Genomic DNA, 27684 nt, shown 5'->3' with positions numbered 1-27684 from the left:
TAGGGTCCAGAGGACCGAGTTTAGGAACCACTGCAGTAGAGGCATAGGTGATGCATTTCCTGCTTTTACTTATGCAGGAAAATAAAAGGCATGTCATGTATAAGACGTGTATTTAACGGAATTAAGGTCAACCTAAAATATTGTCATGATTATAAAATACAGTTTATACGGCTTTTATACACATTTTCTGTATAAATAGCCAACAAAAATATGAAAACAGACCATAGATGTCTCAGATTCTGTTTTCTTGGAAAGCTGATCATTTTCTTGGAAAGCTATTATACAATATTAGTACTTGTTAAAGTACAACTTGTCTAAGTACTATCATCAACTGATTTCAGCCAGTGTATGGCTGTGGATTGACTGAATAGTTGGCAGTTAAATAAATGAACAGAATCATTCCTCTAAAACTGTCTGGCTAACACATAATACAGAGCAGATCAATTCTTCACATACATTGTTTTACACAATATATTATCACAGCACTGGCAAACCATGGTTGACCAACTCCCTGACCAACATGGCTGACCTTCGGACCACCATAAGATTCATTCCATTCTAATTCCATCAATTTAATTGACTGCATAATTTCGAATCACCTTTGCCCCCCCCCCCCCAATGTGTTCTCCAACTCATAAAACATTTTAGAAAAATGTTCAGTGTCATTATCCTCACAAGGTGAGGCATTGAAAAGGAATTGAAAACAGGGGTGTTAATCATTTTGACCACTACCTTTGAGAAGAAAAAAATATTACTTGTTATAAAAAATGTCTTTACCCGAGCAATTGTATTAGTATAAAATATAATTTTGCAACAAGAAAATGTGCACGCTATAGCTCAGTATTTAAATGATTAATTTTAAACAGTCGTTATTGCTCACCTTTATCAAAAGGCGTCAATTTCAGACCCCAGTGTAGTTTGAATTTCTCCTGAGCCTCGATTATACTAGCTGTTCGCCCTACGCTTACAGGATATAGGCTATGCTTATAAACCATTTAATCATATTCCCCACCTCCCAATAACAAGAAGAAGAATCCTTTATTACATTTTTATTTAGGTACCCAAAAAAGAAATGCAGGCCCAGTACGGTCACAGACAGGAAACCCTTTCAACACCTGGCACAGAGTGATTTATCTTGGAATAAGAACAATAATGCTACCTTCAACAAAGACAAGACATTAATGCTATAAAAACATCAAGCGAATGCTCATCGAGGCGAGTGTTGGAGGTAACGCGTTACAGTAATATATTACTTTTGTGAGTAACGGAGTAATATAACGAGTTATCTTCAAATATTGTAATAGTTGCTTTTTTCAAGTAACGAGTCCTTTACTTTCATTATCATTATATCTCTCCACGTGTTATACATTGAGTGTACAAAACATGTTCCTCCCATGAAATAGACTGACCAGATGAATGCTATGATCCCTTATTGATGTCACCTGTTAAATCCACTTCAAATCAGTGTAGATGAAGGGGAGGAGACAAGTTAAAGAAGGATTTTAAAGCCTCGAGACAATTGAGGCATGGATTGTGTATGTGGACCATTCAGAGGGTGAATGGGCAAAACAAAAGATTGAAGTGCCTTTGAAAGCCATTTTGCATGGTCATCTCTGTCTCCGGACTTGAAAACCTGAGGTATGGCAGTAGGTGCTAGGTTTGGTAATGCCACCAGCAATACTGCTCGTTCTGTGCATGATTTCCTGCAAGACAGGAATGCCAGTGTTCTGCCATGGCCAGCGAAGAGCCTGGATCTCAATCCCATTGAGCACATCTGGGACCTGTATGATTGGAGGGTGAGGGCTAGGGCCATTCCCCCCCAGAAATGTCCGGGAACTTGCAGGTGCCTTGGTGGAAGAGTGGGGTAACATCTCACAGCAAGAACTCACAAATCTGGTGCAGTCCATGAGGAGATGCACTGCAGTACTTAATGCAGCTGGTGGCCACACCAGATACTGACTGTTACTTTTGATTTGGACCCCCTTTGTTCAGGGACACATTATTCAATTTCTGTTAGTCACATGTCTGTGGAACTTATTCCGTTTATGTCTCAGTTGTTGAATCTTGTTATGTTCATACAAATATTTACACATGTTAATTTGCTGAAAATAAACACAGTTGACAGTGAGGATGTTTATTTTTTTGCTGAGATATATATATAGATACATAGATGGCAGCTGTGTTGTTACCCTACTTATCCTTTTCCTTGTGGAAATACTCCCATTACTTTTACTTAATCGAAGAGAAAGAGGACAACGTTTTAGTCAAATGCAAACTCTGCACAGGCAGCAAGCATTGATCTCTTCATCCAGAAACACCACATCAAATCTGAAATAGCATCTGGAGGTCATGCAGAAAGGCACAAAAGCTGGAAGCCTAAGTTCCAGAAATGCGTGAAAGAGGAGAAATCTATAGGCATTATGATAATAAACAAAAGATGCACATGCCTAAACAATATTTCCAAGTGCTCTTACAAAATGTCCATGTAAACAATCAAAATGTCTGATAAATCCAATGTTTGATCACAACAAACATTCTATTTTAATATACAAAGGAATAGGCCTATTGGCCATAAACATTTAGGCAGCTTTACGAAACGAAATGTACATTAAAGCCACTAAATAAAGGCTGTCAAGTGACAACAAGGATGACTGCAAATACCCGGCGCATTAACCTGCTGAACGTGAATGCAAACCGTGTCATATGAACCCTACACAAAATGCACTGTAATAAAGTCATACCTCCTCTGTCCTCGACTTTTCCTGAATAAGTCTATTTAACACACTGACTGACGTTAGAATTTTCGATATAACAATCAAGAGTGTGTTCTAAGCACTTTTAGGAGGACATGTATTTATTTTTTCCCACGCTGCCTTTCCGTCACCCAACAGTTGACTAACGGCCAATCGAAACTACATTGAAAATAATTTCACACATATAATAATAATAATAATAATAATAATAACAACAACAACAACAATAGATGCAGTCTAAAGATCAGATTAAATTCACAAGTCCGATGGGTGACAATATCAGGCTATCAATTGTAATTGTGAATGAAGGATTCAGCACCTAGGACAGCGCCTTAGGGGTGGCTTTGCTCATCTGATACAGGGAGGCCTATAGTGGAGCTCCATGGTGCTGAATGACCAGCGCAGAAGAAAAACAACAACACTTGCAACAAGTCACATGTAATATATTACTTTCCATGCAACCATACTGTAACTTGACAAGATGAATTTTCTTAAACCTAACAATAGATTACTTTTCTAAGTAATGAATCCCAACACTGATCACGCCACACAAATCCCCAACATTACAATGACGTGTAATGTAGGGGAGTGTAATGTAGGGGACTTGTGTGGCTATATAAACACGACTTGTTTTTTTGGTGTACCCTCAAAAGTGCTTTACGGTTGAACGCCATGCCACATGCTTGACATTTAAACGGCTTCTCTCCAGTATGGATGAGCATATGTCGTTTTCTATCTTTGCTGACATAAAAGCGTTTATCGCACACTGTGCACGGATACGGCCGCTCCCCTGTGTGCCTCCGCAGATGCTCCTGCAGCTCACTCTTCTGCCTACAACCTTTGCCACATTCTGGACACTTGAATGGCCGTTCTCCAGTGTGTGTCCGGGTGTGAATCCTCAATTCAGCCGTAGATTTGAAACCCTTTCCACAGAGGTCACAGAGGAACGGTCTCTCGCCAGTGTGCATTAACATATGCCTTCTTAACCATACCAACTGAAAAAACTTCTTCCCACAGTCTGGGCAGATGAAAGCAGCATCTGTGTGATGCAACATGTGTTGTTTCAATAGCTCTTTTCTCTGGAACCTTTTCCCACAAGTGGCGCAAGCGTGGGGTTTTCCCTCGACATGACTCTTAGAGTGTGATTGCAGTAGTTTTTCACTCCGGAAACCCTTTCCACACTCAGCGCAGAGGAATGGTTTCTCCCCTGTGTGAATTCGCTCGTGAATAGTCAGGGTATACTGTGTTCGGAATAATCGCTGGCACACTGAGCACTGGTAAGGAGTGGACTCATTTCTCTGATGTAAGCGCAGCTCAGTTAACGAAACAAAAGTCTTCTGACAAGAAGGACAGGGGAACGGTCCCGTAAATTGATGAGTACGACTGTAGTGGCTCTTCAGGTCCATGCCCTGAGAAAAGATCTCGTCACAAAATGTGCACTTCAAGATGTCAGGGCACTTGTTGAGACTTTCCTTTTGGTGTGAAGCAATGTGCCTTACCATTGTAGCTTCAAATTTAAAAGTCTTATGGCATAGAGGACATGCTTTAGGAATTGTCTTTTTATTAGAGGACTGTGCTGTAGTGGTGGCGGCTTGAGAGATTGGTGGTTCCTGGGTTGCTGTACTGGAAGGCTGAGGAATGTCATTTTTATTTTCCCTTGGAGCCAGTGACCATGCTGGCTTAGTCGCATGTTTGTAAACTCTCTCTAACCGACAACCTCTTTTGCTCTGCTGGTGTCTCTTCCTTTGACTGTGGGATACGAAAGCCATCGAAGCACTGGGACACTTAAAGCGGCTTTTGTCTGGGGCGTGATGGTGAAGAAAGTGGCTTTTCAAACTAGACGTTTGTGAAAACGTTGCATGGCATACAGGGCACGTTTTGGAATAATTTGCGTTTGAGGAAAGTTCTGGAATGATGCGAGCAGGAGGGCTTTTTGATCTCAGCTCCTTCCTTTTTTTGACGGATGCACTTGTAGGACAACCTCTTTTGTTACTCTGGTGTTTCTTCAAATCACGGAGGAAGGCAAAACCCTTCAGACAAAGAGGACACTTAAAAAGTCTTTTGCCTTTGTGAAATATAATAAGATGACTTCTCAACATATATTGAAACTCAAAGGTCTTATGGCATAGGTGGCACGTTTTGGGATCACTACTTGCATTACTGGACTGTCCCGATATCCTGTCATTCTTTCCATGCTGGCGCTCATTGACCTCCTGTCGTTTCATCATCTCCTCACACTCATTCTGCTGATGTTTTTGGAAGTCGTCCTGGTGGTCAAAGCCTTCCCCACACTGGGTGCACTGGTGAGGGCTCTGCTCGGTGTGAGTTCGCATGTGTGTTGTCAAATCCTTCGCTTCAACAAAACTCTTCCCACATAAGGAGCAAATTTTGGCACGCTTGCTTCTTTTAGGAGACTGCTCTGTGGTATGGGAGACAGGACCTGGAGCACCGGCTGGTGTTGGAAGAGAAGTACCATTGTTAAAAGGTTACAGATGTCACTCTCACCTCTAACTTGAGCCTTGGATATATATATATTTTTTTTTGAAATGCTGTTTTACTCACCTGTCATGAGACTGTTGTCATCAAGTTGGGTCAGCAGCACTACGGGCTGAAGTTCTAAATCAGACACGTCTTCAACCACCTGTTGTTTCCTTCCAATATTCATTCTGCCGTCACATTCATCCCCATTTCGCTCTTCTGTTTGCTCTCCGGGGAGTGCCTTGACTTTGACTTTTCTAGAAGCCCCTTTCTCATGTAGATGCTCCAACTCCACAGAAGGACCTTCATCCTGATCCGAAGATAAGACTTCGCCATCTGAAACCTTGCCAGTTCCCTTGGAATCAGGCATATCAGGCATGTTGGCGAGAAACGTGTGCAGTTCAGAAAAGAACGGACAGGTCGCCCGGCCACTACTGCTTGGGTTCCTCAGTGCTTGTCTGTAGCTGTGCTTCATGTGCTTCATCTTTGATTGGCACTGCTTCCACGTCCTTTTAATGCCAATGACCTTTAGCCGCTCGGAAACTTCACTGTACGCATGTTTTTTCCGGTAACTTTGCTCCATCATCTGAAGAACCTGTTTGTTTGACCACACGGAGATCAGTGCTTTCGTCCCCTCCAGGGTCCAGGTCCGTGTGTCATTGTCTGCCGAGGTTGTCGAAGACACGTCTTCAACCATCTGTTTGCGACAATGTTTTTTGGGGGGGCTTTTCATCTTGCTGTCACTTTGACGGATGCAAAATGTTTCATCCTCTTTTTTCTCGTTGGCTTGCTCTCCGGGGAGTGTCTTGCATTTCACTTTTCTGGAAACCATTTTCTCACATTGAGGCGCCAACTCGACAGCCACAGAAGGCCCTTTATCTCGATCCAAAGACATGACTCCTCCATCTGAAACCTTGCCAGTTTCCTTGGACTCCGGCATATCAGGCACCGTGGCAAGAAAATTGTGCAGTTTAGAAAAGAACGGACACGGTCGGCTACTTGGGTTCCTCAGTGTTTCTCTGTAGCGCCACTTCAAGGCTTTTATCTTATTGTGGCACTGCTTGGTTGTCTTTTTGATACCAAGCTCCTTTAGACACTCCGAAATTTCACTGTAAACATGTTTTTTTCTATAGCTTTGCTCCATCTTATGAAGAATCTGTTCGTCCGACCATATAGAGATTAGTGACTTTGTCTCCTCAGGTGTCCAGCAGGTCCATCCAACGTCGTCTGCGGTCATCGATGATGTTGAGGACATGTCTTCTCCGTCTACAATCTCTACCTTTAAAACATCATAAGCCAAGTCATGTCTCTCCTCATAGTCGTTCTCTCCCCATTCCTCCGTTCTTCCATCCACCATTTCCACTGCCTTCTTAACCGTGTCCAAACTCATCCCCAGCTCCTTCTCCACATTATCGTGCTCTATCAAAGTGTCCCTTTCCTTTCTGGATGCACACTGGCTATGTGAGCGTGCTTCACCAATGTCCATTTCTATCCTCTCTGAGAGCGAGTGAGACAGTGAAGAGAGGATACGATCGTCGGCACCAGATGACGGAGCTGAAACATTGGGGAAAAAATATAAATATTTAGTCTGCCTGTGATTGCTACATACATTTTGGGATTTGAATGACATATGCGGTGATGATATATGGTTCTTGAAGAATATAACTTATAAATGCCTCATGAGCTTAGTTCAACTGTCGTAGCCCATCAAAATGAAAATGTAGGTTTGTTTTACTCAATTTTATAGCCTCACTTTATAGCCTCAAATCATGGTTAAAACTATAATTTTGGTATGGACGGTCAGTTCTTGTATCCATAGCTTTGTCTATGAGTATGAGAGCGGTTACATTTTTCCAACTCCATCCCTCAGATGTTTACCAAATCAATATCTTGAAAATAGAAACAAAGCATAAATTCCCCCCAGAACCCTCGCTGCTTACGCCCACGATTCCTTTCAAAACAAATGGGAGCGTCTCTACAACGGTTACACGTCCAGTGTTGCAGCCCGTTAGTCTCGTTACATTTAAAAACGTAATGAAAAACTTATTTGCCACTGTATGAAAACAGAGCTGGGAAAAAAGCCTACCATTAGTGAACAAATGGCCATGGCATCTGTTGTGCTGGAGAAGAGTCTTCAAAGGCTGAGGTTGAGTCACAGAATGTGCACACTCCTTCAGCACAGAGGGGGCAGGTCTGAGCCATGATACAGTCTGTGAAGGGGAGGTGGCTTAAAATGAGCAACAAATTCAAATGGACCAAATGACAAAAGTAAGGTATGGTAGACTCCGCAATATAACAACTCAAAATCGGCCAAGGTTGCCACAATTGGCTCTTCCCAAATTGCATCTACCTGTTGAAAGGTTGGCGTTGGAAGCAATTTCTCCAGCCTGATGAGGAACTCCCACATCAGAGTCTGCAGTGCTGCGTCATAACTGGACCCAAATTCTTCTGGAAAAACATCCTAGAAGAAACATTAGAGTGTATCTGAGTGGTGTATAACAGATTAAACGAATGCCTTAATTGAGTGTGAGGCATCCTATTGACATCATTAATGGCTATACAAGTCTACTCAATATTAGCTAATGCAGGTTGGGGTTCAGCATTACTGAGTAAGCCAGTAACGAGGACTTCGATGGAATAAGACGTGGAACAGATTGTGCACACACTGCTGTACAGTTTACCTCTGATTTAAATGTCTGTTTAGCAGAAACATTGTTCTCACACCAACCTGGAAGAAGTGTTCCCTCTCAATTGGGTCATCTAGAAGAGTTTGGACGAGTTCCAAGAAGTTTGATTCCGATGCCTCCACCTCTGTATCTATCTACAGCAAGTATACACAACACAGTTAGTAAATTAACCTAGCCAACAGAGCCACAAGGCTTGATCACTTGAGTGGCACTCACCTCCTTTTCTCTATGAGTGATGATGCAGGTCCTCATCCTGCTCAGGTGTGGCTGGATGGTCTCCGGGTCGGCTGAACAATCAGAGCGACACAACTCCAGAACCAGCTGTCAACAACAAACAGGTAACACTGAGGCATTTTAGATGCAAACCAATCCGGCAGAGAGTATGGTAGAAGAATGTTACAGTAAGTGTTAGACAGTATGTAAATGCACTTACAAATGCGTATAATATTGAACCTTTACGTATCATCGTGCAACCTTATTTTCAATGGTTGCATAGGTAAAATTATTTTCTCACTTTTGAGTGTGATTGCATTGTTTCTCTGTCCCAGGAAGAGAAGAGGTGGGTTTTCATAATGTGTCTTGACCCACCTTTGAAACCCTGATGCCCCGGTCAAATTTACATCAAGGACATTACTATATCCTCATTCCTAACACATTACCCATATGGTTTGTTTTCAGACCAATAGCCCCACATTTGAAACCTTGATGATTAATTGGTACACTTATTTATTCCAGGGATGAACGCCTCCTCTGAAGAACTCAAGCCATATTATTGGTGTGGTTTGCTGGTTTTGGAGAAATTCCCAAGACTTTGTGAGATGTGCACATCTGTGAAACGTGTTTGAAATAAAGACGACCTGGAACGTGCCCAGAATTACGTGTTGACACAGACATAGGGCAGGTTTGTAAATTCACTCTGGCTATCTCCCCGATTTCAGAGTACTCTTGTCTGTGTGCCAGAGGGCAGAATAACTGATGAATCTACCAAACGCTCGACACCTGTTAAATATGGCCGGTGTCAGTAAACATCGGGGGGGAAAAGCTTGATTAAATTGTTGCCAGCAGCACAGTTACCAACACTCTGGATAACATGAAAACAGCTTAACCAGCTCTGCTAGGGCAAGTAAAATGGCCAGTGAGGTGTTCTCTCATTTATGTATGGAAGTAGCTAGCAAGCTAGCTAACGTTAGCCAGTTAGCTTGACTGCCTTTGTGAGGTCACAACTCTTGGATCAACCCTACTCCTAGGCCAGAGCGACCAGTCTGTGTTCGAAACGCTCCGAGAGCAAAACGGGCAATTTACAAATGCCCAGAGAGCACTCTGAGCTCTCCCTGGCACTCCAGAGTGAATTTACGAACGCACCCATAATGCGACCCATAGTGCGTCATGAAGAATCAGGATGGACATGGCTATGAAAAGCGTGCAAAGGCCAGAAAGAAGAGATTGCGTGAAAGAAACGTTCACAAGAAGAAAAAAAAAAAAAAGAGTGTACATTCTCTACAACTTGTTTCACTTTTGGATACAAAAATCCTGTTGATTACTTAGGAAAGAAATTCCACAAATTAACAAGGCACACCTGTTAATTGAAATGCATTTTCATGAAGCTGGTTGAGAGGAAGCCAAGAGATATTTAGATTTGTTTAACACTTTTGCGGTTACTACATGATTCCATATGTGTTATTTCATAGGTTTTCATGTCTTTACTATTATTCTACAAAGTAGAAAATAGAAAAAAAATAAAGAAAAACCCTGGAATGAGTAGGTGTGTCCAAACGTTTGACTGGTACCGTACATGACAGAAGATGACACTGAACTTGTTCAGTCAATGAATGGTGGGTATGAAGATCAAAACATTAAGCATTGTGTGAAGATACCTCCACTGTTTCACCAAACAAAAGTATTACGGTTACCATTTCACACCAGAGCATTCCCCATACTTGGACTATCACAGAGAAGTGGTAAGTGTATTGATATAATCTGGTAAGTGGTAATATGTTGGGAATGATGATTGAATAATGTCCTGAATGTAAATTTGGCCAAGGTTTCAAATCATGAAAAACAACCTCTTCTGTTCCTGGGACAGAGCACCAATGCAAATAACTAACTGTTCAACTGTGCAACTATTGAATAGAAGGTTGTATGATGGTACATAAGAATTCATCTTAAAGGTATGTTTTAAGTGCATTTAAACATTGTTAATAACTGGATTTAAATATTGGCTCAATATTTGGCAAACACAGACCAGTTAATGCACTATTTTGACCAATGCGATATAACTATTTGTTCATGATTTATAATGCATTTACAAATGATGAAATGTTAATAACATAATTATAACCCCTTTACAAGTGGAACCTTATAGTAAAGTGTTACCGGATTTGTTTTATTTTACCTTTATGTTAACCAGGAGTCCCATTGAGCCCAAGGTCTCTTTCTCAAGGGAGCCCTGCATGCACACAAATGTCACCCTACGTTCTACTTCAGTCACACCCCTCCATCTCTCACCTGTGCTCGCAGCCCCATGATGAGTTGGACTTTCTCTCTGTAACTCATCAGATCAGGGATCATCTCCAACACAGTGGTGGCAAACTCCTCCACCAACCCGTAGTCCATTGTGTCTCTCCGCTGAACAACTTGCCATAGAGCTGCCGACACCAGCCGCAGTGGAGGAACCAAAAGGCGCAGAGACGACAGAGGAAGAGGAAAACCTGGTTGGAAAGAAAACATTTGGTGACGTTCCAGGCCATCTTTTATTGCGATTGCCACATACAGATGATCAGATTTTACACGTCATGGAGTGGTTTTGTTGCTGCGTAGCTAAATGTGGGTGGCAGTAGCCTAGTGGCTAGCCATCTACTGGACAGGTTATGTTCCTACGTCTACACTGGCATAATGAAACAGAAATTAGTTAACTACATTATAAATAATAAAGCCTGCATTTCACTTATAAGTAGCCTACATGCATTTATTTGACACTTCTCAATATAACAACTGACCTATACTGCAATAAATTGAACATAATGAAGCTTTGGTTTTCAGATGTAAGAAAGTTTTTTTAAGCATCCCCACCTTAATTACCAAGAAATATCACAGTAGTGCCTTTCTACTTTCTAAATCCATCCTGAATCCACCCTTCTAGTGAGATCAAGATTATATGGATTTCCTGCATTAAAACCAACCTAACCTAATCCTGATTAAAGGTCAGACTGGATTATCAAATCCGTATTCGGAGGATGAGAATCTTATTTTTCAGTTTTGAAATACCCAACATTTAATCCAATTAGGGCTGTGACTGTCATGGAATTTTGGATGACTGTAATTGGACAGCCAAATGATCGAGGTCACCATGATAATGGTTCAAAAAACGTTGACCCATATTTTGTCCTCGCCTCCGCTCCTGACTGCATGTGCTGCCATAGAAATACAATGGACGTCTCCATTCAATTCAATGATGGTGAACTGGCGGCCATTGCAAAGCAGGAAGTAAAATATGTGCTGTGATTTTTGGATTCAACTCAACTGACATTACAAAAATTTTTAAAAATGTAATACAGTCCATTGCATGAGCCACATTAGTTAACATAATTTGAATGAACATTCTACATACAAACACTCGATCACTTGCACGCACACACACATTTATACTGACTATCATCATATAAGCTGCTACTACTATGTTAATCATATATCCTGATGCCCACCTTACCCCTCTATCTACCTCTATCGATGCAGTATCCCTTCACATTGTAAATATGGTACTGGAACTGACCCTGTATATAGTATGCTTACTTTATCATGTTCTTATTTCTATATCTCACGTGTTTTGTTCGAGCTTGCTTTTTTTGTATTACATTGTTATGATTAATGCATTGTTGGGGTTAGAGCATACAAGAAAGGCATTTTTCACTGCAATTGTGCATGTGATTTTAAGGGTGCGTTGGTAAAATCACTTTGGCCATCTACTTCGATTTCAGTGTGCAGAATAACGGATTAATTTACAAACGTGCAACAACCGTTGAACATGACCGGTGTCAGTAAACGTCTGCAAAAAAACAATTAAATTGTTGCCAGCAGCACAGTTACAGTCACCAATGCTCTAGATAACATGAAAACAGCTCAACCAGCTCTGCTAGAGCAAGTAAAATGGTCAGAGTGAGGTGTTCTCTCATGTCTGAAAGTAGTAAGCTAGCCAACTTTAGCCAGCGCTCTGAATCTGGATTTATGAACTCACCCTAAAACATTGCGAGTGTACCCATGAGTTTACCAGTCAAATTGCCAGGGTTAGAGGTTATATTCCTGTGTGCTGCTGCATTTAGGTCAGGGTAGCCTAGTGGTTAGAGCGTTGGACTAGCAACCGAAAGGTTACAAGTTCATATCCCCGAGCTGACAAGGTACAAATCGACCGTTCTTCCCCTGAACAGGCAGTTAACCCACTGTTCCTAGGCCGTCATTGAAAATAAGAATTTGTACTTAACTGACTTGCCTAGTTAAATAAATGTAAAAAAAATAAAATAAAAAAATTCAGTCAGCTGTTTGTTAGCCTGCAAATTCTGACCCTATCGTTACACTTGTTTACACTACTGCACTGGGGTCAGAACACAGTCATGGTTAGATTAAAACATTGCGGAACCGGCGTGAGATACAGTGCCTTGCGAAAGTATTCGGCTCCCTTGAACTTTGCGACCTTTTGCCACATTTCAGGCTTCAAACATAAAGATATAAAACTGTATTTTTTGTGAAGAATCAACAACAAGTGGGACACAATCATGAAGTGGAACGACATTTATTGGATATTTCAAACTTGTTTAACAAATCAAAAACTGAAAAATTGGGCGTGCAAAATTATTCAGCCCCTTTACTTTCAGTGCAGCAAACTCTCTCCAGAAGTTCAGTGAGGATCTCTGAATGATCCAATGTTGACCTAAATGACTAATGATGATAAATACAATCCACCTGTGTGTAATCAAGTCTCCGTATAAATGCACCTGCACTGTGATAGTCTCAGAGGTCCGTTAAAAGCGCAGAGAGCATCATGAAGAACAAGGAACACACCAGGCAGGTCCGATATACTGTTGTGAAGAGGTTTAAAGCTGGATTTGGATACAAAAAGATTTCCCAAGCTTTAAACATCCTAAGGAGCACTGTGCAAGCGATAATATTGAAATGGAAGGAGTATCAGACCACTGCAAATCTACCAAGACCTGGCCGTCCCTCTAAACTTTCAGCTCATACAAGGAGAAGACTGATCAGAGATGCAGCCAAGAGGCCCATGATCACTCTGGATGAACTGCAGAGATCTACAGCTGAGGTGGGAGACTCTGTCCATAGGACAACAATCAGTCGTATATTGCACAAATCTGGCCTTTATGGAAGAGTGGCAAGAAGAAAGCCATTTCTTAAAGATATCCATAAAAAGTGTTGTTTAAAGTTTGCCACAAGCCACCTGGGAGACACACCAAACATGTGGAAGAAGGTGCTCTGGTCAGATGAAACCAAAATTGAACTTTTTGGCAACAATGCAAAACGTTATGTTTGGCGTAAAAACAACACAGCTCATCACCCTGAACACACCATCCCCACTGTCAAACATGGTGGTGGCAGCATCATGGTTTGGGCCTGCTTTTCTTCAGCAGGGACAGGGAAGATGGTTAAAATTGATGGGAAGATGGATGGAGCCAAATACAGGACCATTCTGGAAGAAAACCTGATGGAGTCTGCAAAAGACCTGAGACTGGGACGGAGATTTGTCTTCCAACAAGACAATGATCCAAAACATAAAGCAAAATCTACAATGGAATGGTTCAAAAATAAACATATCCAGGTGTTAGAATGGCCAAGTCAAAGTCCAGACCTGAATCCAATCGAGAATCTGTGGAAAGAACTGAAAACTGCTGTTCACAAATGCTCTCCATCCAACCTCACTGAGCTCGAGCTGTTTTGCAAGGAGGAATGGGAAAAAAATTCAGTCTCTCGATGTGCAAAACTGATAGAGACATACCCCAAGCGACTTACAGCTGTAATCGCAGCAAAAGGTGGCGCTACAAAGTATTAACTTAAGGGGGCTGAATAATTTTGCACGCCCAATTTTTCAGTTTTTGATTTGTTAAAAAAGTTTGAAATATCCAATAAATGTCGTTCCACTTCATGATTGTGTCCCACTTGTTGTTGATTCTTCACAAAAAAATACAGTTTTATATCTTTATGTTTGAAGCCTGAAATGTGGCAATAGGTCGCAAAGTTCAAGGGGGCCGAATACTTTCGCAAGGCACTGTATGGGTCAGAAAATGTACCTCAATGCAGGGATGGGATGTGCCACTACAATTTTATCTATATCCAAACTGATACATCGAGAGGGTTGAAATACTGCTAGTTTTTCCAGAAAACATACCTTTTCGCCTTAATGCTAGCTAGCAGTAGCCACACCAGCCATTTAGGAATGGCACGTCATGTTGATCAACAAAGGAGCTGATTGGCTGACAATGCCATTCCAAAATGGTTTCAGTGACTACTGCTAGCTAGCATGAGGACGAAAAGGGCAGTTTTTCATAAAAACGAGCAGTATTTAAATCTTCAACGTATCAGTTTGGATCTAGGTCAAATTTGGAGTACATCCCATCCCTGCATTGAGGTACGTTTTCCAACCGGGCCCTGCTGTTGTGTTTTTGAGCGAGGCACTTAATCCACCCAGGGTTGCTGCATGCACACTGTGCCTCTCAATGTGTGTGTGTCTGGGGTTTTGGGAAAGACAGAGGACGAATTTCCATTCTAAATAATCTTGCCCACCAGCCGCTCAACAAATCAAATCTGCAAAGTTGCTTAGGAGCTAGAAGCAGAGCTGCCATGTCTGTCGGCGCCATCTTGCCATATCGAACCTATATGTGATACCAATTAAGCCTGGGGACAGGTTACATTCTTTACAAACAGCCCAATACAGATGTTTTTTTCACTAATTGGTGAAAATGAGCTAATCAGATCAGTTCTTAAAAAGATCTGAAGTGATTGGTCAACACCAATGTGGGAAAAATATAACTGTGCTACCTGTCTAAACATAGCCTTAAACTCTTGAAGATTATCATGTTGAGCTGTATGACAGGGTTTACACAGGCAGCCCAATTTTTATATATATTTTCCACTAATTATTGGTCTTTTGACCATTAACATCAGATCTTTACACATCAATCAATATATATATATATATATATATATATATATATATATATATATATATATATATTTGAGCTTGTTATGATTGGTCCATTGAAAGAAATATCAGAATTGGACTGCGAATTCTAGAAATTAATATCGCGCCACATTTCTTTTTAAATAATTGGCTATCCATTTAGTTTAAAAAAACTATTGTCAAGTCTGACACTGAAAACTATTAATGTAACCTGATTTTCTTACCATTATCTTCCTCCTCGTCAGTTTCCTTGGACTCAGGCATGTCAGGCATGGCGGCGAGAAATTCGTGCAGTTCAGAAAAGAACGGACACGGTCGGCTACTGCTTGGGTTTCTCAGTGTTTCTCTGTATCTCCACTTCAAGGCCTTCATCTTGTTTTGACACTGCTTCCACGTCCGTTTGACACCAAGGTCTTTTAACCGCTCCGAAATTTCGCTGTAAACATGTTTGTTTCTGTACGTTTGCTCCATCTTCAGAAGAATCTGCTCGTCTGACCATACCGAGATCAGCGCCTTTGTCTCATCCGCGGACCATGTCCATCCGACATCGTCTGCCAATGACATTGTCGATCTAGTTTTTTGATAGTAGGCTACAGCAACTAGTAAACTAGATAATACAAGGTTAATATTAGTGTTAGTAGCTAAGTCCAAAAGCTTTGGTCGACAAAACAAAGTGGTGGACTACTCCCTCTTTAGCTGGCTACTTCGACGTGACGTCATGACGTCATCTACAAGAAAATATGGTCGTTCCCAGATGGGCTTCTTTGCAGTCGTGCTGTGAATCTGAATATTGCCAAATATGTTATAAATAGAAAGTAATACGAACTAACGTGCCGAAGTACGTTTGATTAAAATGTATCAGTAAAACAGTCCAGAAGATGGCATCAATGTCTGCACACTGAGTTAAATGTTATCATAAGCGGAAAAAAAACTCTAGATCAATTTTACTCCACTTAGAGAGAAGAATACAAAGCTCGTACTCCATCTGGCAAATTTGATTAACAAGCAAAAACTTCAACAGGAAGTACCAGTTACGACCTCAATACGGAAGTGGTCTGATGCAACAAAAAAGCTAAATTAGAGGACTGTTTCGCAAGCACAGACTGGAATATGTTCCGGGATTCATGATGGCGTTGAAGAGTTAAAGCACTTCAGTCAACAGCTTTATTAATAAGTACATCTACGACGTTGTCCTCATAGTGACATATACATGGTTGATTTGCAAATACGAGCACTTTTTGGATATTGAATGCTTTAGAAAATGAAACGTTGAAACTGCTTTTCATCTATCTGAATATTTTCTTCACTCTGTCTGTTGTTGACAAGATAGAATAGTGGCTGAGACCATACTTTGAAAAATATAAAGATTTGTATTGGTTTCCTCAAATGTTTTTTATTAACAACAAATCAATACAGAAAGTACATGAGGGAACACAAGTATATATAGATTATAAACAATGGACAATCGAGCTAAGGGGTACAATATCACATTACAATTACACAAGGACCTTAAGGGACATACATACACTTACAATTCTAACAGCTTTTTTGTTAGTAGAGTATTTAACTGTCTTAAAATACAGTTCAATTTATTTTTGTAAGGTAAGAAAATGTTTTTTTTTTTTTTGTAAATTTACATTTGTGTATATGAAATTTGGCCAAAAGAATAATGAATTTAATTACATAAAAATGTTTCCGCTTATTTCTATCGTATGTAAAGAATCCAAGCAGTACATCTCTCCACAATATTGTAAAATCTTCATAAATGTGTTCAATTATAAATCTACTGATGTCGTGCCACAGTTTTCTTACATGAATACAATGCCAAAAAAGATGCAACACTGTTTCTGGGTGGTCATTACAAGAGGAGCAATTTGAGTTGATGTTTTCTTTAAACTTCTTCATATAGTGGTTGGCAGGATAATATTTATGAATAATTTTAAAGGAAACTTCCTTAATTTTTGTTAACAAGTAGGTATGTGTGTGGCAACATCCAACCTTTTTTCCAACAGATATTATCAATAAATCCATTCCAATAAGGCATGACATAAGGTATCCTGCTGAAACAAGGTGCATATCGCTCTGTTGTTGAATGGACCAAAATAGAAACAAATATTTCCTACTGATGAGTCAACAGGGTCAATAGAAGGTATGCTCTGAGGGTCAGGTCTTGACACGTTCCTGAATAACAGAGCAACACCCAAGGGAATGGCGTCTAAAACAATTGCAAAATCTTTAAGTTAACAGGGACCTTGTAAAGTGATAAGAATTCCTTATAACTGAGTAAAATACCCTCTGCATTTACCAGTTGGCTCACCAATAGGATATTATTTCGGAACCAATATTCTAAAAACAAAGAAGTATTTTTATACAAAATATCCAGATTATTCCATATATAATATCTGCGTAGAGAAAAATTGTGTTTATAAATTAAGGACCATAACAAGAAAACCTGCTGATGAAAAGCAGAAAGTTTCACTGTTTTTTTGTCAATACTATAATTGCAAAACACCATGAAGTTAAGGCCACCAAAAGTAGAGAAGACATGATGAGGAATATAATTCCGGATAGAAGTGGGTCTTCTTAGGAATTGTTTTATCCAATTGATATTAAAAGTATTATTTAAAGTACTAAAGTCCAGAAAATTCAGTCCATAAGTGTTCATTACAACAGTTTTCCTAATGTAATGGGTACGGTTTCTCCAGAGAAAGTTGAAAAGCATCTGGTTTATCTCCTTGCTTATTTTACTGTCAAGATATACAGTGGGGCAAAAAACTATTTAGTCAGCCACCAATTGTGCAAGTTCTCCCACTTAAAAAGATGAGAGAGGCCTGTAATTTTCATCATAGGTACACTTCAACTATGACAGACAAAATGAGAAGAAAAGAAATCCAGAAAATCACATTGTATGATTTTTTATGAATTTATTTGCAAATTATGGTGGAAAATAAGTATTTGGTCAAGAACACCATACCTACTGTAAAGCATGGTGGTGGATACATCATGCTTTGGGGCTGTTTTTCTGCAAAGGGACCAGGACGACTGATCCATGTTAAGGAAAGAATGAATGGGGCCATGTATCGTGAGATTTTGAGTGAAAACCTCCTTCCATCAGCAAGGGCATTGAAGATGAAACGTGGCTGGGTCTTTCAGCATGACAATGATCCCAAACACACCACCCGGGCAACGAAGGAGTGGCTTCGTAAGAACTATTTCAAGGTCCTGGAGTGGCCTAGCCAGTCTCCAGATCTCAACCTCATAGAAAATCTGTGGAGGGAGTTGAAAGTGTGTTGCCCAGCAACAGCCCCAAAACATCACTGCTCTAGAGGAGATCTGCATGGAGGAATGGGCCAAAATACCAGCAGCAGTGTGTGAAAACCTTGTGAAGACTTACAGAAAACGTTTGACCTCTGTCATTGCCAACAAAGGGTATATAACAAAGTATTGAGATAAACTTTTGTTATTGACCAAATACTTATTTTCCACCATAATTTGCAAATAGATTCATTAAAAATCCTACAATGTGATTTTCTGGATTTGTTTTCTCATTTTGTCTGTCATAGTTGAAGTGTACCTATGATGAAAATTACAGGCCTCTCTCATCTTTTTAAGTGGGAGAACTTGCACAATTGGTGGCTGACTAAATACTTTTTTGCCCCACTGTACATATAAGGTTCACATATGGGAAAAATCATCAAAATCAATTGTAATTTAATACACCCTTTCCTGACTTAGTGTGGTGGAAATGACATTTCATATAAAACAACAGATGGAAAATTCCATTAAACATTGTCACAGTTGTACATGTTTAATTTTATTGAAGATATAGAACAGACCATTCAAAACCTCAAAAAACAGCATATTGTAGAACAATTTGGGATTCAATACATTAGGCATAAATACACGTACAAGGTTGGAAACACTGGTTGACATTAAACAAAAACGCTACAAGACCATGGTGCTTGCCTACGGAGCTGTGAGGGGAACGGCACCTCAGTACCTCCAGGCTCTGATCAGGCCCTACACCCAAACAAGGGCACTGCGTTCATCCACCTCTGGCCTGCTCGCCTCCCTACCACTGAGGAAGTACAGTTCCCGCGCAGCCCAGTCAAAACTGTTCGCTGCTCTGGCCCCCCAATGGTGGAACAAACTCCCTCACGACGCCAGGACAGCGGAGTCAATCACCACCTTCCGGAGACACCTGAAACCCCACCTCTTTCAGGAATACCTAGGATAGGATAAAGTAATCCTTCTCACCCCCCCTTAAAAGATTTAGATGCACTATTGTAAAGTGGCTGTTCCACTGGATGTCTTAAGGTGAACGCACCAATTTGTAAGTCGCTCTGGATAAGAGCGTCTGCTAAATGACTTAAATGTAAAATGTAAATGTAAACACATGATTGTTCACTGGCTGCAGTCTATTGATTCAGACTCATGAGACAGGTGTGTGCTCATGCAAGATTAGGTTTTGCCCTTAATGCACTCTATTGCTTAACGAGACCAAATTTCCTCACAGACTGCGCCATCAAGCATCACATGCCATTTTGTCACTGGATGAGGCTCAGGGACAAGCCCAAGCACATTCCCTGGTTGGTATCATACTGTACAATGTCCTCTCTCATTGGCCAAAATAATCGGTTGGCTCCCACATGACTTTTGACTAGAGCACAGCTCTCTGCATCAACATCTTGTATAATACCAGGGTAAGGATCTTCATCCTATTTCACAACACACCACTTTCCAATCAGCCCCTCATATATGTCTGCAATGGGCTGATTTGCTCTAGGATATGACTGTGATGCTGTGGAGGTTGAAGTGGAAGGTTGTGCTTTTCTGCCTCTGTTGAATTATCACAGTCTGTGGGCCAAAACAATTACATAGATTTGGAGTCATTTGAGGGGCAGATAGGTCATCATTGTGTAGCTGTAAGACTTCAGGTGATTTTGGTGGTGTGTTCCTTGACAGGGATGACTCCATAACCACTCTTTTCTGGATAGTTGATCTTCTGTTACATTGGTTTATTTTCCGTTGCTTCCTTTTCCCCCCTTTTTTTCCTCACTGGGAAAGTTGTGAGATGGGTTTCAGTTCACCACTTTCTTTTGTTTTGAGGTATCTTTTTGTTTCCTAAGATACTCCTGGTATCTTATAGGATCTTGTCTGATTTCGTTTTATATACACTACCTGACCAAAAGCATGTGGACACCTGCTCGTCAAACATCTCATTTCAAAATCATGGGCATTATTATGGAGTTGGTCCACCCTGCGGCTATAACAGCCTCCACTTTTCTGGGAAGGCTTTCCGCTAGATGTTGGAACATTGCTGTGGGGAATTGCTTCCATTCAGCCACAAGAGCATTAGTGAGGTCAGGCACTGATGTTGGGCGATTAGGCCTGACTCGCAGTCATTGTTCCAATTCATCCCAAAGGTGTTCGATGTGGTTGAGGTCAGGGCTCTGTGCAGGCCAGTCAAGTTCTTCCACACCGATATAGACAAACCACTTCTGTATGGACCTCGCTTTGTGCACGGGGGCATTGTCATGCTGAGACAGGAAAGGGCCTTCCCAAACTGTTGCCACAAAGTTGGAAGTACAGAATCGTCTAGAATGTCATTGTATGCTGTAGTGTTAAGATTTATTTTTAAGGGGCCTAGCCCGAACCATGAAAAACAGTTCCAGACCATTATTCCTTCTCCACCAAACTTATCAGTTGGCACTATGCATTGGGGCAGGTAGCGTTCTCCTGGCATCCGACCAAACCCAGATTTGTCCGTTGAACTGACAAATGGTGAAGCGTGATTCAACACTCCAGAGAACACGTTTGCACTGCTCCAGAGTCCAATGGCGACTAGCTTTACATCACTCCAGTAGACGCTTGGCATTGCGCATGGTGATCTTATGCTTGTGTGCAGCTGCTCGGGCATGGAAACCCATTTCCTGAAGATCCAGATGAACAGTTCTTGTGCTGACATTGCTTCCAGAGGCAGTTTGGAACTAGGTAGTTTGTTGCAACCGAGGACAGACCATTTTTACACACTACGTGCTTCAGCACTCTGCGGTCCCGTTCTGTGAGCTTGTGTGGCCTATCACTTCGCGGCTGAATCGTTGTTGCTCTAAGATGTTTCCTCTTCACAATAACAGCACTTACAGTTGACCCGGGGGAGCTTTAGCAGGGGAGAAATTTGATGAACTGACTTGTTTGGAAAGGTGGCATCCTATGACGGTGCCACATTGAAAGTCACTGAGCTCTTCAGTACCGGCCATTCTACAGCCAATGTTTGTCAATGGAGATCGCATGGCTTTGTGCTCAATTTCATACACCTTTCAGCAATGGCTGTGGCTGAAATAGCCAAATCCACTCATTTGAAGGGGTGTCCCCATACACTATATATACAAATATATGTCATTGTCTTCTTCTTGGTTGATTTATGACATCCATGTGCTCCCCTGTCACTATTCACATCTATGGTAACCAAGAAAACAAACTTTTGAAACAATGTTATTATCATGTAATTTGTTGTTGTGGTGGTAATGACCCAATTTAAACATTTAAGTGCCTGAGCTTGACCCATATGTATTTCTGAAAGTCAAACATGTACTTTAAAAAAAAAAATAGAATACTTTTATTTTTTTGAAGATATAACTTTTTCAAACAATTGTGAGGTCCAAAAGGCTACGCATAGTAGGAATGACCCAACTAACATTAAAATATGCTACACCAGCTATGTCCATGCCTTTAAAATACAATTTAATAACAGTCACATACATAACACGTCCTTGTTTTTGTTTATTTACATTTTTTAAACAAAGCCCCGTGGTTTATGATTTCTTAATCTGGTCCTGGCTATTGCTCCCGATGTTAATGTTTTTGCTATCACGTTGTATACAAATGCTTTTTCTTAGCTTCGTATTATTGATTGATGGTATGCACATCTTAGAGTGATGCTTAAAGGAACAGGTCCATTTCAGTCACAGTCAGGAAACCCTTTCAACACTCGGTACAGTGATTCATCTAACTGAACAAATATATAAACACAACATGTAGGATGTTGGTCCCATGTGCTGAAATGAAAGATCCCAGAACTGTTCCATACTCAGAAAAACCTTATTTCTGTGTACACATTTGTTTACATCCCTGTTAGTGAGCATTTCCCATTTGCCATTATAATCCATCCATCTCACAGACGTGGTTGTGCTGGGGACAATAAAAGGCCACTCTAAAATGTGCAGTTTTAGTCACACAACACAATGCCACAGATGTCAACAATTTTGAGCTAGCCTGTAATTGGCTTGCTGACTGCAGAATTGTCCACCAGAGAGGTTGCCAGAGAATTTAATGTTACTTTTTCTACCATAAGCCGCCTCCAACGTCGTTTTGGAGAATTTGGCAGTGCGCCCAACTGGCCTCACCACCGCAGACCATGTTTATGGTGTCGTATAGGCGAGCGGTTTGCTGATGTCAACGTTGTGAACAGAGTGCCACAAAATTGCGGGTGGTTATGGTATGGGCAAGCATAAGCTACGGACAATGAACACAATTGCATTTTATCAATGGCAATTTGATACCGTGATGAGATCCTGAGGCCCATTGTCGTGCCATTCATCTGCCGCCATCACCTCATGTTTCAGCATGATAATGCACAGCCCGATGTCGCAAGGATCTGTATACAATTCCTGGAAGCTGAAAATGTCCCAGTTCTTCCATGTCCTGCATACTCACCAGACATGTCACCAATTGAGCATGTTTTGGATGCTCTGGATCGACGTGTACGACAGCGTGTTCCAGTTCCGGCCAATATCCAGCAACTTTGCACAGCCATTGAAGAGGTGTGGAACAATATTCCACAAGCCACAATCAACAGCCTGATCAACTCTATGCGAAGGAGATGTTGCGCTGCATAAGGCAAATGGTGGTCACACCAGATGCTGACTGGTTTTCTGAGCCACGCCCCTAGGTACAGTGCCTTCGGAAAGTATTTTAAAAAATGAATCAGCAATCCACACACAATACCCCATAATGACAATGTGAAAACTTTTTTTTTTTTTTTTTTAACATTTTAGCAAATCTAAAAAAAAACAGATACCTTATTTACATACACTGCCGTTCAAAAGTTTGGGCTCACTGAGAAATGTCCTTGTTTTGGAAAGAAAAGCAACAAAAAAAATGGTCCATTAAAATAACATAAAATTGATCAGAAAAACAGTGTAGACATTGTTAATGTTTTAAATTACTATTGTAGCTGGAAACGGCTGATTTTTAAAAAAAAAGATTTGGTCTTTAAGTTTTAGATTATACACACACAACATAGGAAAGCCTCTGGTGACAAAATAGGGTGAATGGAATTAGAATGATGACCAGGAATTGTATAGGATTCTAATGGTAACCATGGAGTTCCAAACTCATTTCTATGGCAACACAGCTGTCAGTTTAGTAAACAACCATTTTCAAATATATGTGTTGCCATGAGACATCTAACCGTTAGAACATATCGGCGTTCTATTGAAGGTTTTCTGTTCGAAAACAAGAACAACTTCAATTTGCTGTTCAACAACAACAAACTTGACTGATTTTTGAGACCTGAGATTGAAACATCGACTGGAAAATGCCTGGGTGCTTTTCAAGATTGACGGAGAGAGTGCGAGGACGTCGGCAGCCTTCTGCGTCGACAGGTTGTTCAAATTCATTTATGGGTTGTTTTTGTTGTCTTTTTCCTTTTTGCAGGGTTCGCGATCGTCGGGAGGTGGACAGCGACAGCGACTTCGAAGAGGGTACGTGGAGTTTTAAACTTCTTATTTTAACACATTCAACATTGACAATGTAATTTGTGAAATGTTGTGTATGTCTGTAATAAAGACTTGCAAGCTAAGGTTAACTTTAATAATTGTTGCTAAGCGATGCACTTTTGGACTTTTACTAGTAGTGACGTTAGTACGTGCTACGTGCTACATTTCACCTCCTAATAATTGTTTGTTTTCCTTTTCCTACTTTTAGAATCAACTGTGCTGGATGAGGTCCAGTTGGATGTGCCACTGCTGCCAGTTATCCTTCATGTCCAGGATGCTGCTATCATCCTCGAGAATGTGCCAGATGTGCTGACTATCCTTGAGGTATAATTTTCTGAACGTTTTGGGTTTTATGTTTATAAAGTATCCCACATATTCATTCTGAAAATCTTTGTTGTCTGCTTTAGGAGGCCACTGGTAATTGGCAGCTGATACCGATTAGGTTCAGCCCCCTGTACTGTGGGCCTGTTGTGATCAGGGTAAGAGAATCACACACAGTCACATCACCGTTACAATGTTTGCTGTTTCTAACCTGAATGTACTGTAATGTCACCCCCCTCTTGTGCAGAACAATGCCGGTCCGGTGGCTAAAGCCTGGAGAACTTTCCAGTTCATCAGCCCCATTATCACCTACATGCGTGGGGGATCCCAGGTATGTGTCTTTGTAACTATCTAGTCCTAATCTACATTGTCAGAGTCATGTGATCAAGATGGAAATATGTTACAGCGATGGCTGATGTTGTTTTGTTGATGTTACTTGTCGTTTCTCTCCACAGCAGGTGGTGGTGAGGATGCACCATGTGAGTAGGGTTCGAGGCCTGGAGACTCAACTGGTGTGGGCCATCTCCAAGGAGACAGCCAGGCTTAGTCCAGAGGGCATCCCCTACTGTGCCACCAAGGTGCAGTCCGTCACTTGGATCCAGGTAAGATGTAAATACTACTGAAATAGTATTAGATTAGGCTCTTCTTCACTTATTCCATTTGGCCTTAACATGTCGTCTCTCTCTGTCAGTATGTGGCTGGCAGGGTGACCCAGTATGCGTCTCACCTCCGCCACGAGACATCTGTGGATGTGACGTTTGGCTGCTACCAGGTAAATAAACGTTTTCCTATGTATATAGAATACCAATTACTGGGCATTTTTCGTTCATTAGATCTGCTCAATAGTGCATCTAAATCTTTTGAGAAGGATTACTTTAATAACGTGGGGTGTGTGGTAAACAGGTGTGCGAACAGTTTTGTGTGTTTTTGGAGCAGCAGACTGATGTCTCGGTGGTGTACGCCAGCAGACTGATGTCTCGGTGGTGTACGCGACTCTCCACATGGGGCTGGATGGGCTGCTCTCCTCCTCGTGGGGGTCGGAGGCTGCCTCCGTCTCTACGCCCACCAATCAGCAGTTCACTGAGCCAGAGCCTGAGGACCACAACTGCTATGAGGTCAGATGTTAGACACACAGCTACACATTCTATTGACTAGTAGCATTAAGATCCTTCCATTGACCCATTGTTTGTCATGTCATTGCATTGGTCACAGATGTTGAATGTTTGTTCTGTTGTTGTAGGGCTGGGAGGAGGACCTGCTGCCTGAGGAGAGGGAGGTTCCTCTGCTAAAGTGAGTTCCTCTAAATGTCTGTGTAGTCTGGGCTTGTCAGATGCTGAAGGATAGTTGTCACCATGCTGTATCCCCATTGACTCTAATGGTTGACATGCTCCATTCCCTCCCTCCCACAGCCTCTACCTTACCACCAAGAGAGTGGAGGACATCACCCTGAGGCTCGTCTCCCTGCGCCAGGCCTTCACTGTGAGTGGACCCACTTTTATTTTTTCTCTCTGTATCTTCTTGTTCTGTCTGTCTCCTAGAGGAAGATGGGTGTCTCACCCTAACTCTTCCCTCTTCTCTAGACACTGCTTGGTTCCACCCTGGGCAGGAACCATCTGTTTGTGGCAGGAAAGGTCCTAATGGGCGCACTGGTCCAGGCCCACCACATGGTAGCTCACTAACTCATTATTCATTCAAGGGAAAGAGGGCGTCCTCAGTGGGAAATGTGTTCTGTTCACTAACATCAAAGCTCTTTGCTTTGTGATAGGACGAGGCCCAATTCATCCGTGCCTATAATGACTTTGTGGACTACCTGAGTGACCCCTCCAAGAAGATTGACATTGAGAGGGAGCTGGCTGAGGCAAAGGTGAGTTCATTAACTCTTTCATGTCTCACTTTGAGTTCTTCCACATGCATGTCTTTTATACATCACAGTATCTGATCTGTTTGAAATCATTCCTATTTTCTTGTCCTAGATCCATCATGTTAACCTGATAGATGTCCTCTTTGAACTGGTGCTGTTTGGGTTGATGACAGCTCAGAAGTCCCTGATGGTGGTAAGTAGCATCTCACTGGTACATGTTTTCGATGTCTCTCTATTAGCAAATTCACTTAAATTTTTCTTCTCTCTTCCTTTTTCCTTTAGCACCCTGGTGGGTTCATGGAGCGTCTGTACGCTCTCCTGTACTCCTTCCTGCCCGCTGCTGCCAGCATTGAGCCAAAGGCTGAGAGATACCTGCTGCTGCTCAATGTAAGAGTCAAGAGTTGACTTCCTTATTCCTAGTTGACCTGAATAACAGGGTTTCAATGACATTTTACAGGGAGTAACTCTCCTTGTCTCTTTCCTCTTGGTAAGCTAGTAACTCAGAGCCATTATCTATGTGCTGTGTGGTGTTCTCTTCAGGGTGGGCTGATGGCTCTGCTAGATGACATGTTTGGGCAGCAGCTGGCCTGGTACTTTAACCCAGAATCTCTGGTCACTGAGCTCTCCAGCCTCCTGGAGTACCACCTGGAGAACCTCATGGCCAGCATGTAGTCCTACTGCAGAGATCTGAAAGGCCACTCTCTCTCTCCGTCCATCTCTCTCTCTCTCTCAGTCCGTCCATCTCTCTCTCTCTCTCTCTGTCCATATCTCTCTCTCTCTCTCTCTCTCAGGATGTGAGGACTTGAAGTGCTTTGTTGAACCTTGATTAGTTAACACCCCATTCAATTAATGTATTCTCTTGTTTTCTCTCCCCACAGGATTCTTGTGACACTTTGCCACCTAACAGGGATCTAGACACTAATGCACTACATTACTTTGCACTGAATTTTACATTTTTAAATAAAATAACTAGTATTTCAATTGCATTTGTCTCTGTCTTTTCATTTACTTGATCATTTCATCACTACTTCCTCTTCCTGGAGTTATGAGGCTAATATTACATGAACAATTATGCTTTATTCTTTGCATATGGAAATAAACAACGTTTAGTTGATTTACAGGCCCACACTTTATGGCATTGTATTGTGATGTGTGATACTGTACTGACTCTACAAGCTGTCAAAAGTGTTCCACAGGGATGCTGGCCCATGTTGACTCCTTCCCACAGTTGTGTCAAATTTGTATAATGTCCTTTGGGTGGTGGACCATTCTTGACACACCTACTACCATTCCCTGTTCAAAGGCACTTATATATTTAGTCTTGCCCAATCACCCTCTGAATGGCACACATACACAATCCATGTCTCAATTTTCTCAATGCTGAAGCATCATTCTTTAACCTGTCTCCTTCATCTACACTAATTGAAGTTGGTTTAACAAGTGACATCAATAAGGGATCATAGTTTTACCTGGTCAGTCTGTCATTTAAAGAGCAGGCATATAGTATAAAGTCAACCACTTCACTCTTGAATATAACTTCTCACTATCTGTACTCTACATTAAGAGTCTACCATTGTAGACTCAGTTAATATAGGTATTTTACTTTCAATTTGCCATGTTTGCC

General features: G+C 41.3%; 2 protein-coding genes across 2 annotated transcripts; one reads left to right on the top strand and one right to left on the bottom strand.

Moving 5' to 3' along the window:
- Nucleotides 1-1034: 1034 nt before the first annotated feature.
- On the bottom strand, nt 1035-16080 carry LOC115131643 (uncharacterized). The gene is made up of 8 exons (XM_029663509.2): nt 15323-16080; nt 10424-10626; nt 8135-8239; nt 7960-8052; nt 7582-7692; nt 7318-7441; nt 5316-6785; nt 1035-5205 (listed from the first exon to the last, which is right to left on the bottom strand). Exons 1-8 carry the CDS (start codon nt 15660-15662, stop codon nt 3317-3319), a joined length of 4335 nt encoding a protein of 1444 aa, XP_029519369.2. The 5' UTR covers nt 15663-16080; the 3' UTR covers nt 1035-3316.
- A 7461-nt stretch (nt 16081-23541) lies between these two features.
- LOC115132744 (uncharacterized) lies at nt 23542-27639 on the top strand. The gene is made up of 15 exons (XM_065021063.1): nt 23542-23863; nt 24087-24202; nt 24286-24357; nt 24447-24530; nt 24655-24801; nt 24891-24971; nt 25165-25314; nt 25440-25489; nt 25609-25678; nt 25780-25866; nt 25965-26063; nt 26173-26253; nt 26343-26447; nt 26939-26998; nt 27625-27639. Exons 1-15 carry the CDS (start codon nt 23698-23700, stop codon nt 27637-27639), a joined length of 1383 nt encoding a protein of 460 aa, XP_064877135.1. The 5' UTR covers nt 23542-23697.
- Nucleotides 27640-27684: the final 45 nt, after the last annotated feature.

The sequence above is a fragment of the Oncorhynchus nerka genome, linkage group LG7 (assembly GCF_034236695.1).
Source record: "Oncorhynchus nerka isolate Pitt River linkage group LG7, Oner_Uvic_2.0, whole genome shotgun sequence".
In the NCBI taxonomy this organism is placed as follows: Eukaryota; Metazoa; Chordata; class Actinopteri; order Salmoniformes; family Salmonidae; genus Oncorhynchus; species Oncorhynchus nerka.
This window is presented reverse-complemented; position numbering and strand designations above follow the sequence as displayed.

Coding starts and splice junctions, on each gene's coding strand:
- LOC115131643 (XM_029663509.2), bottom strand. CDS start 15,662: ATGTCATTGGCAGACGATGTCGGATGGACATGGTCCGCGGATGAGACA. Junction 8,053..8,134: donor TCACTCATAGAGAAAAGGAG/GTGAGTGCCACT, acceptor TACTTGCTGTAG/ATAGATACAGAGGTGGAGGC. Junction 7,442..7,581: donor CAACGCCAACCTTTCAACAG/GTAGATGCAATT, acceptor TCCCCTTCACAG/ACTGTATCATGGCTCAGACC.
- LOC115132744 (XM_065021063.1), top strand. CDS start 23,698: ATGCCTGGGTGCTTTTCAAGATTGACGGAGAGAGTGCGAGGACGTCGG. Junction 24,802..24,890: donor AGTCCGTCACTTGGATCCAG/GTAAGATGTAAA, acceptor TCTCTCTGTCAG/TATGTGGCTGGCAGGGTGAC. Junction 25,490..25,608: donor AGGGAGGTTCCTCTGCTAAA/GTGAGTTCCTCT, acceptor TCCCTCCCACAG/CCTCTACCTTACCACCAAGA.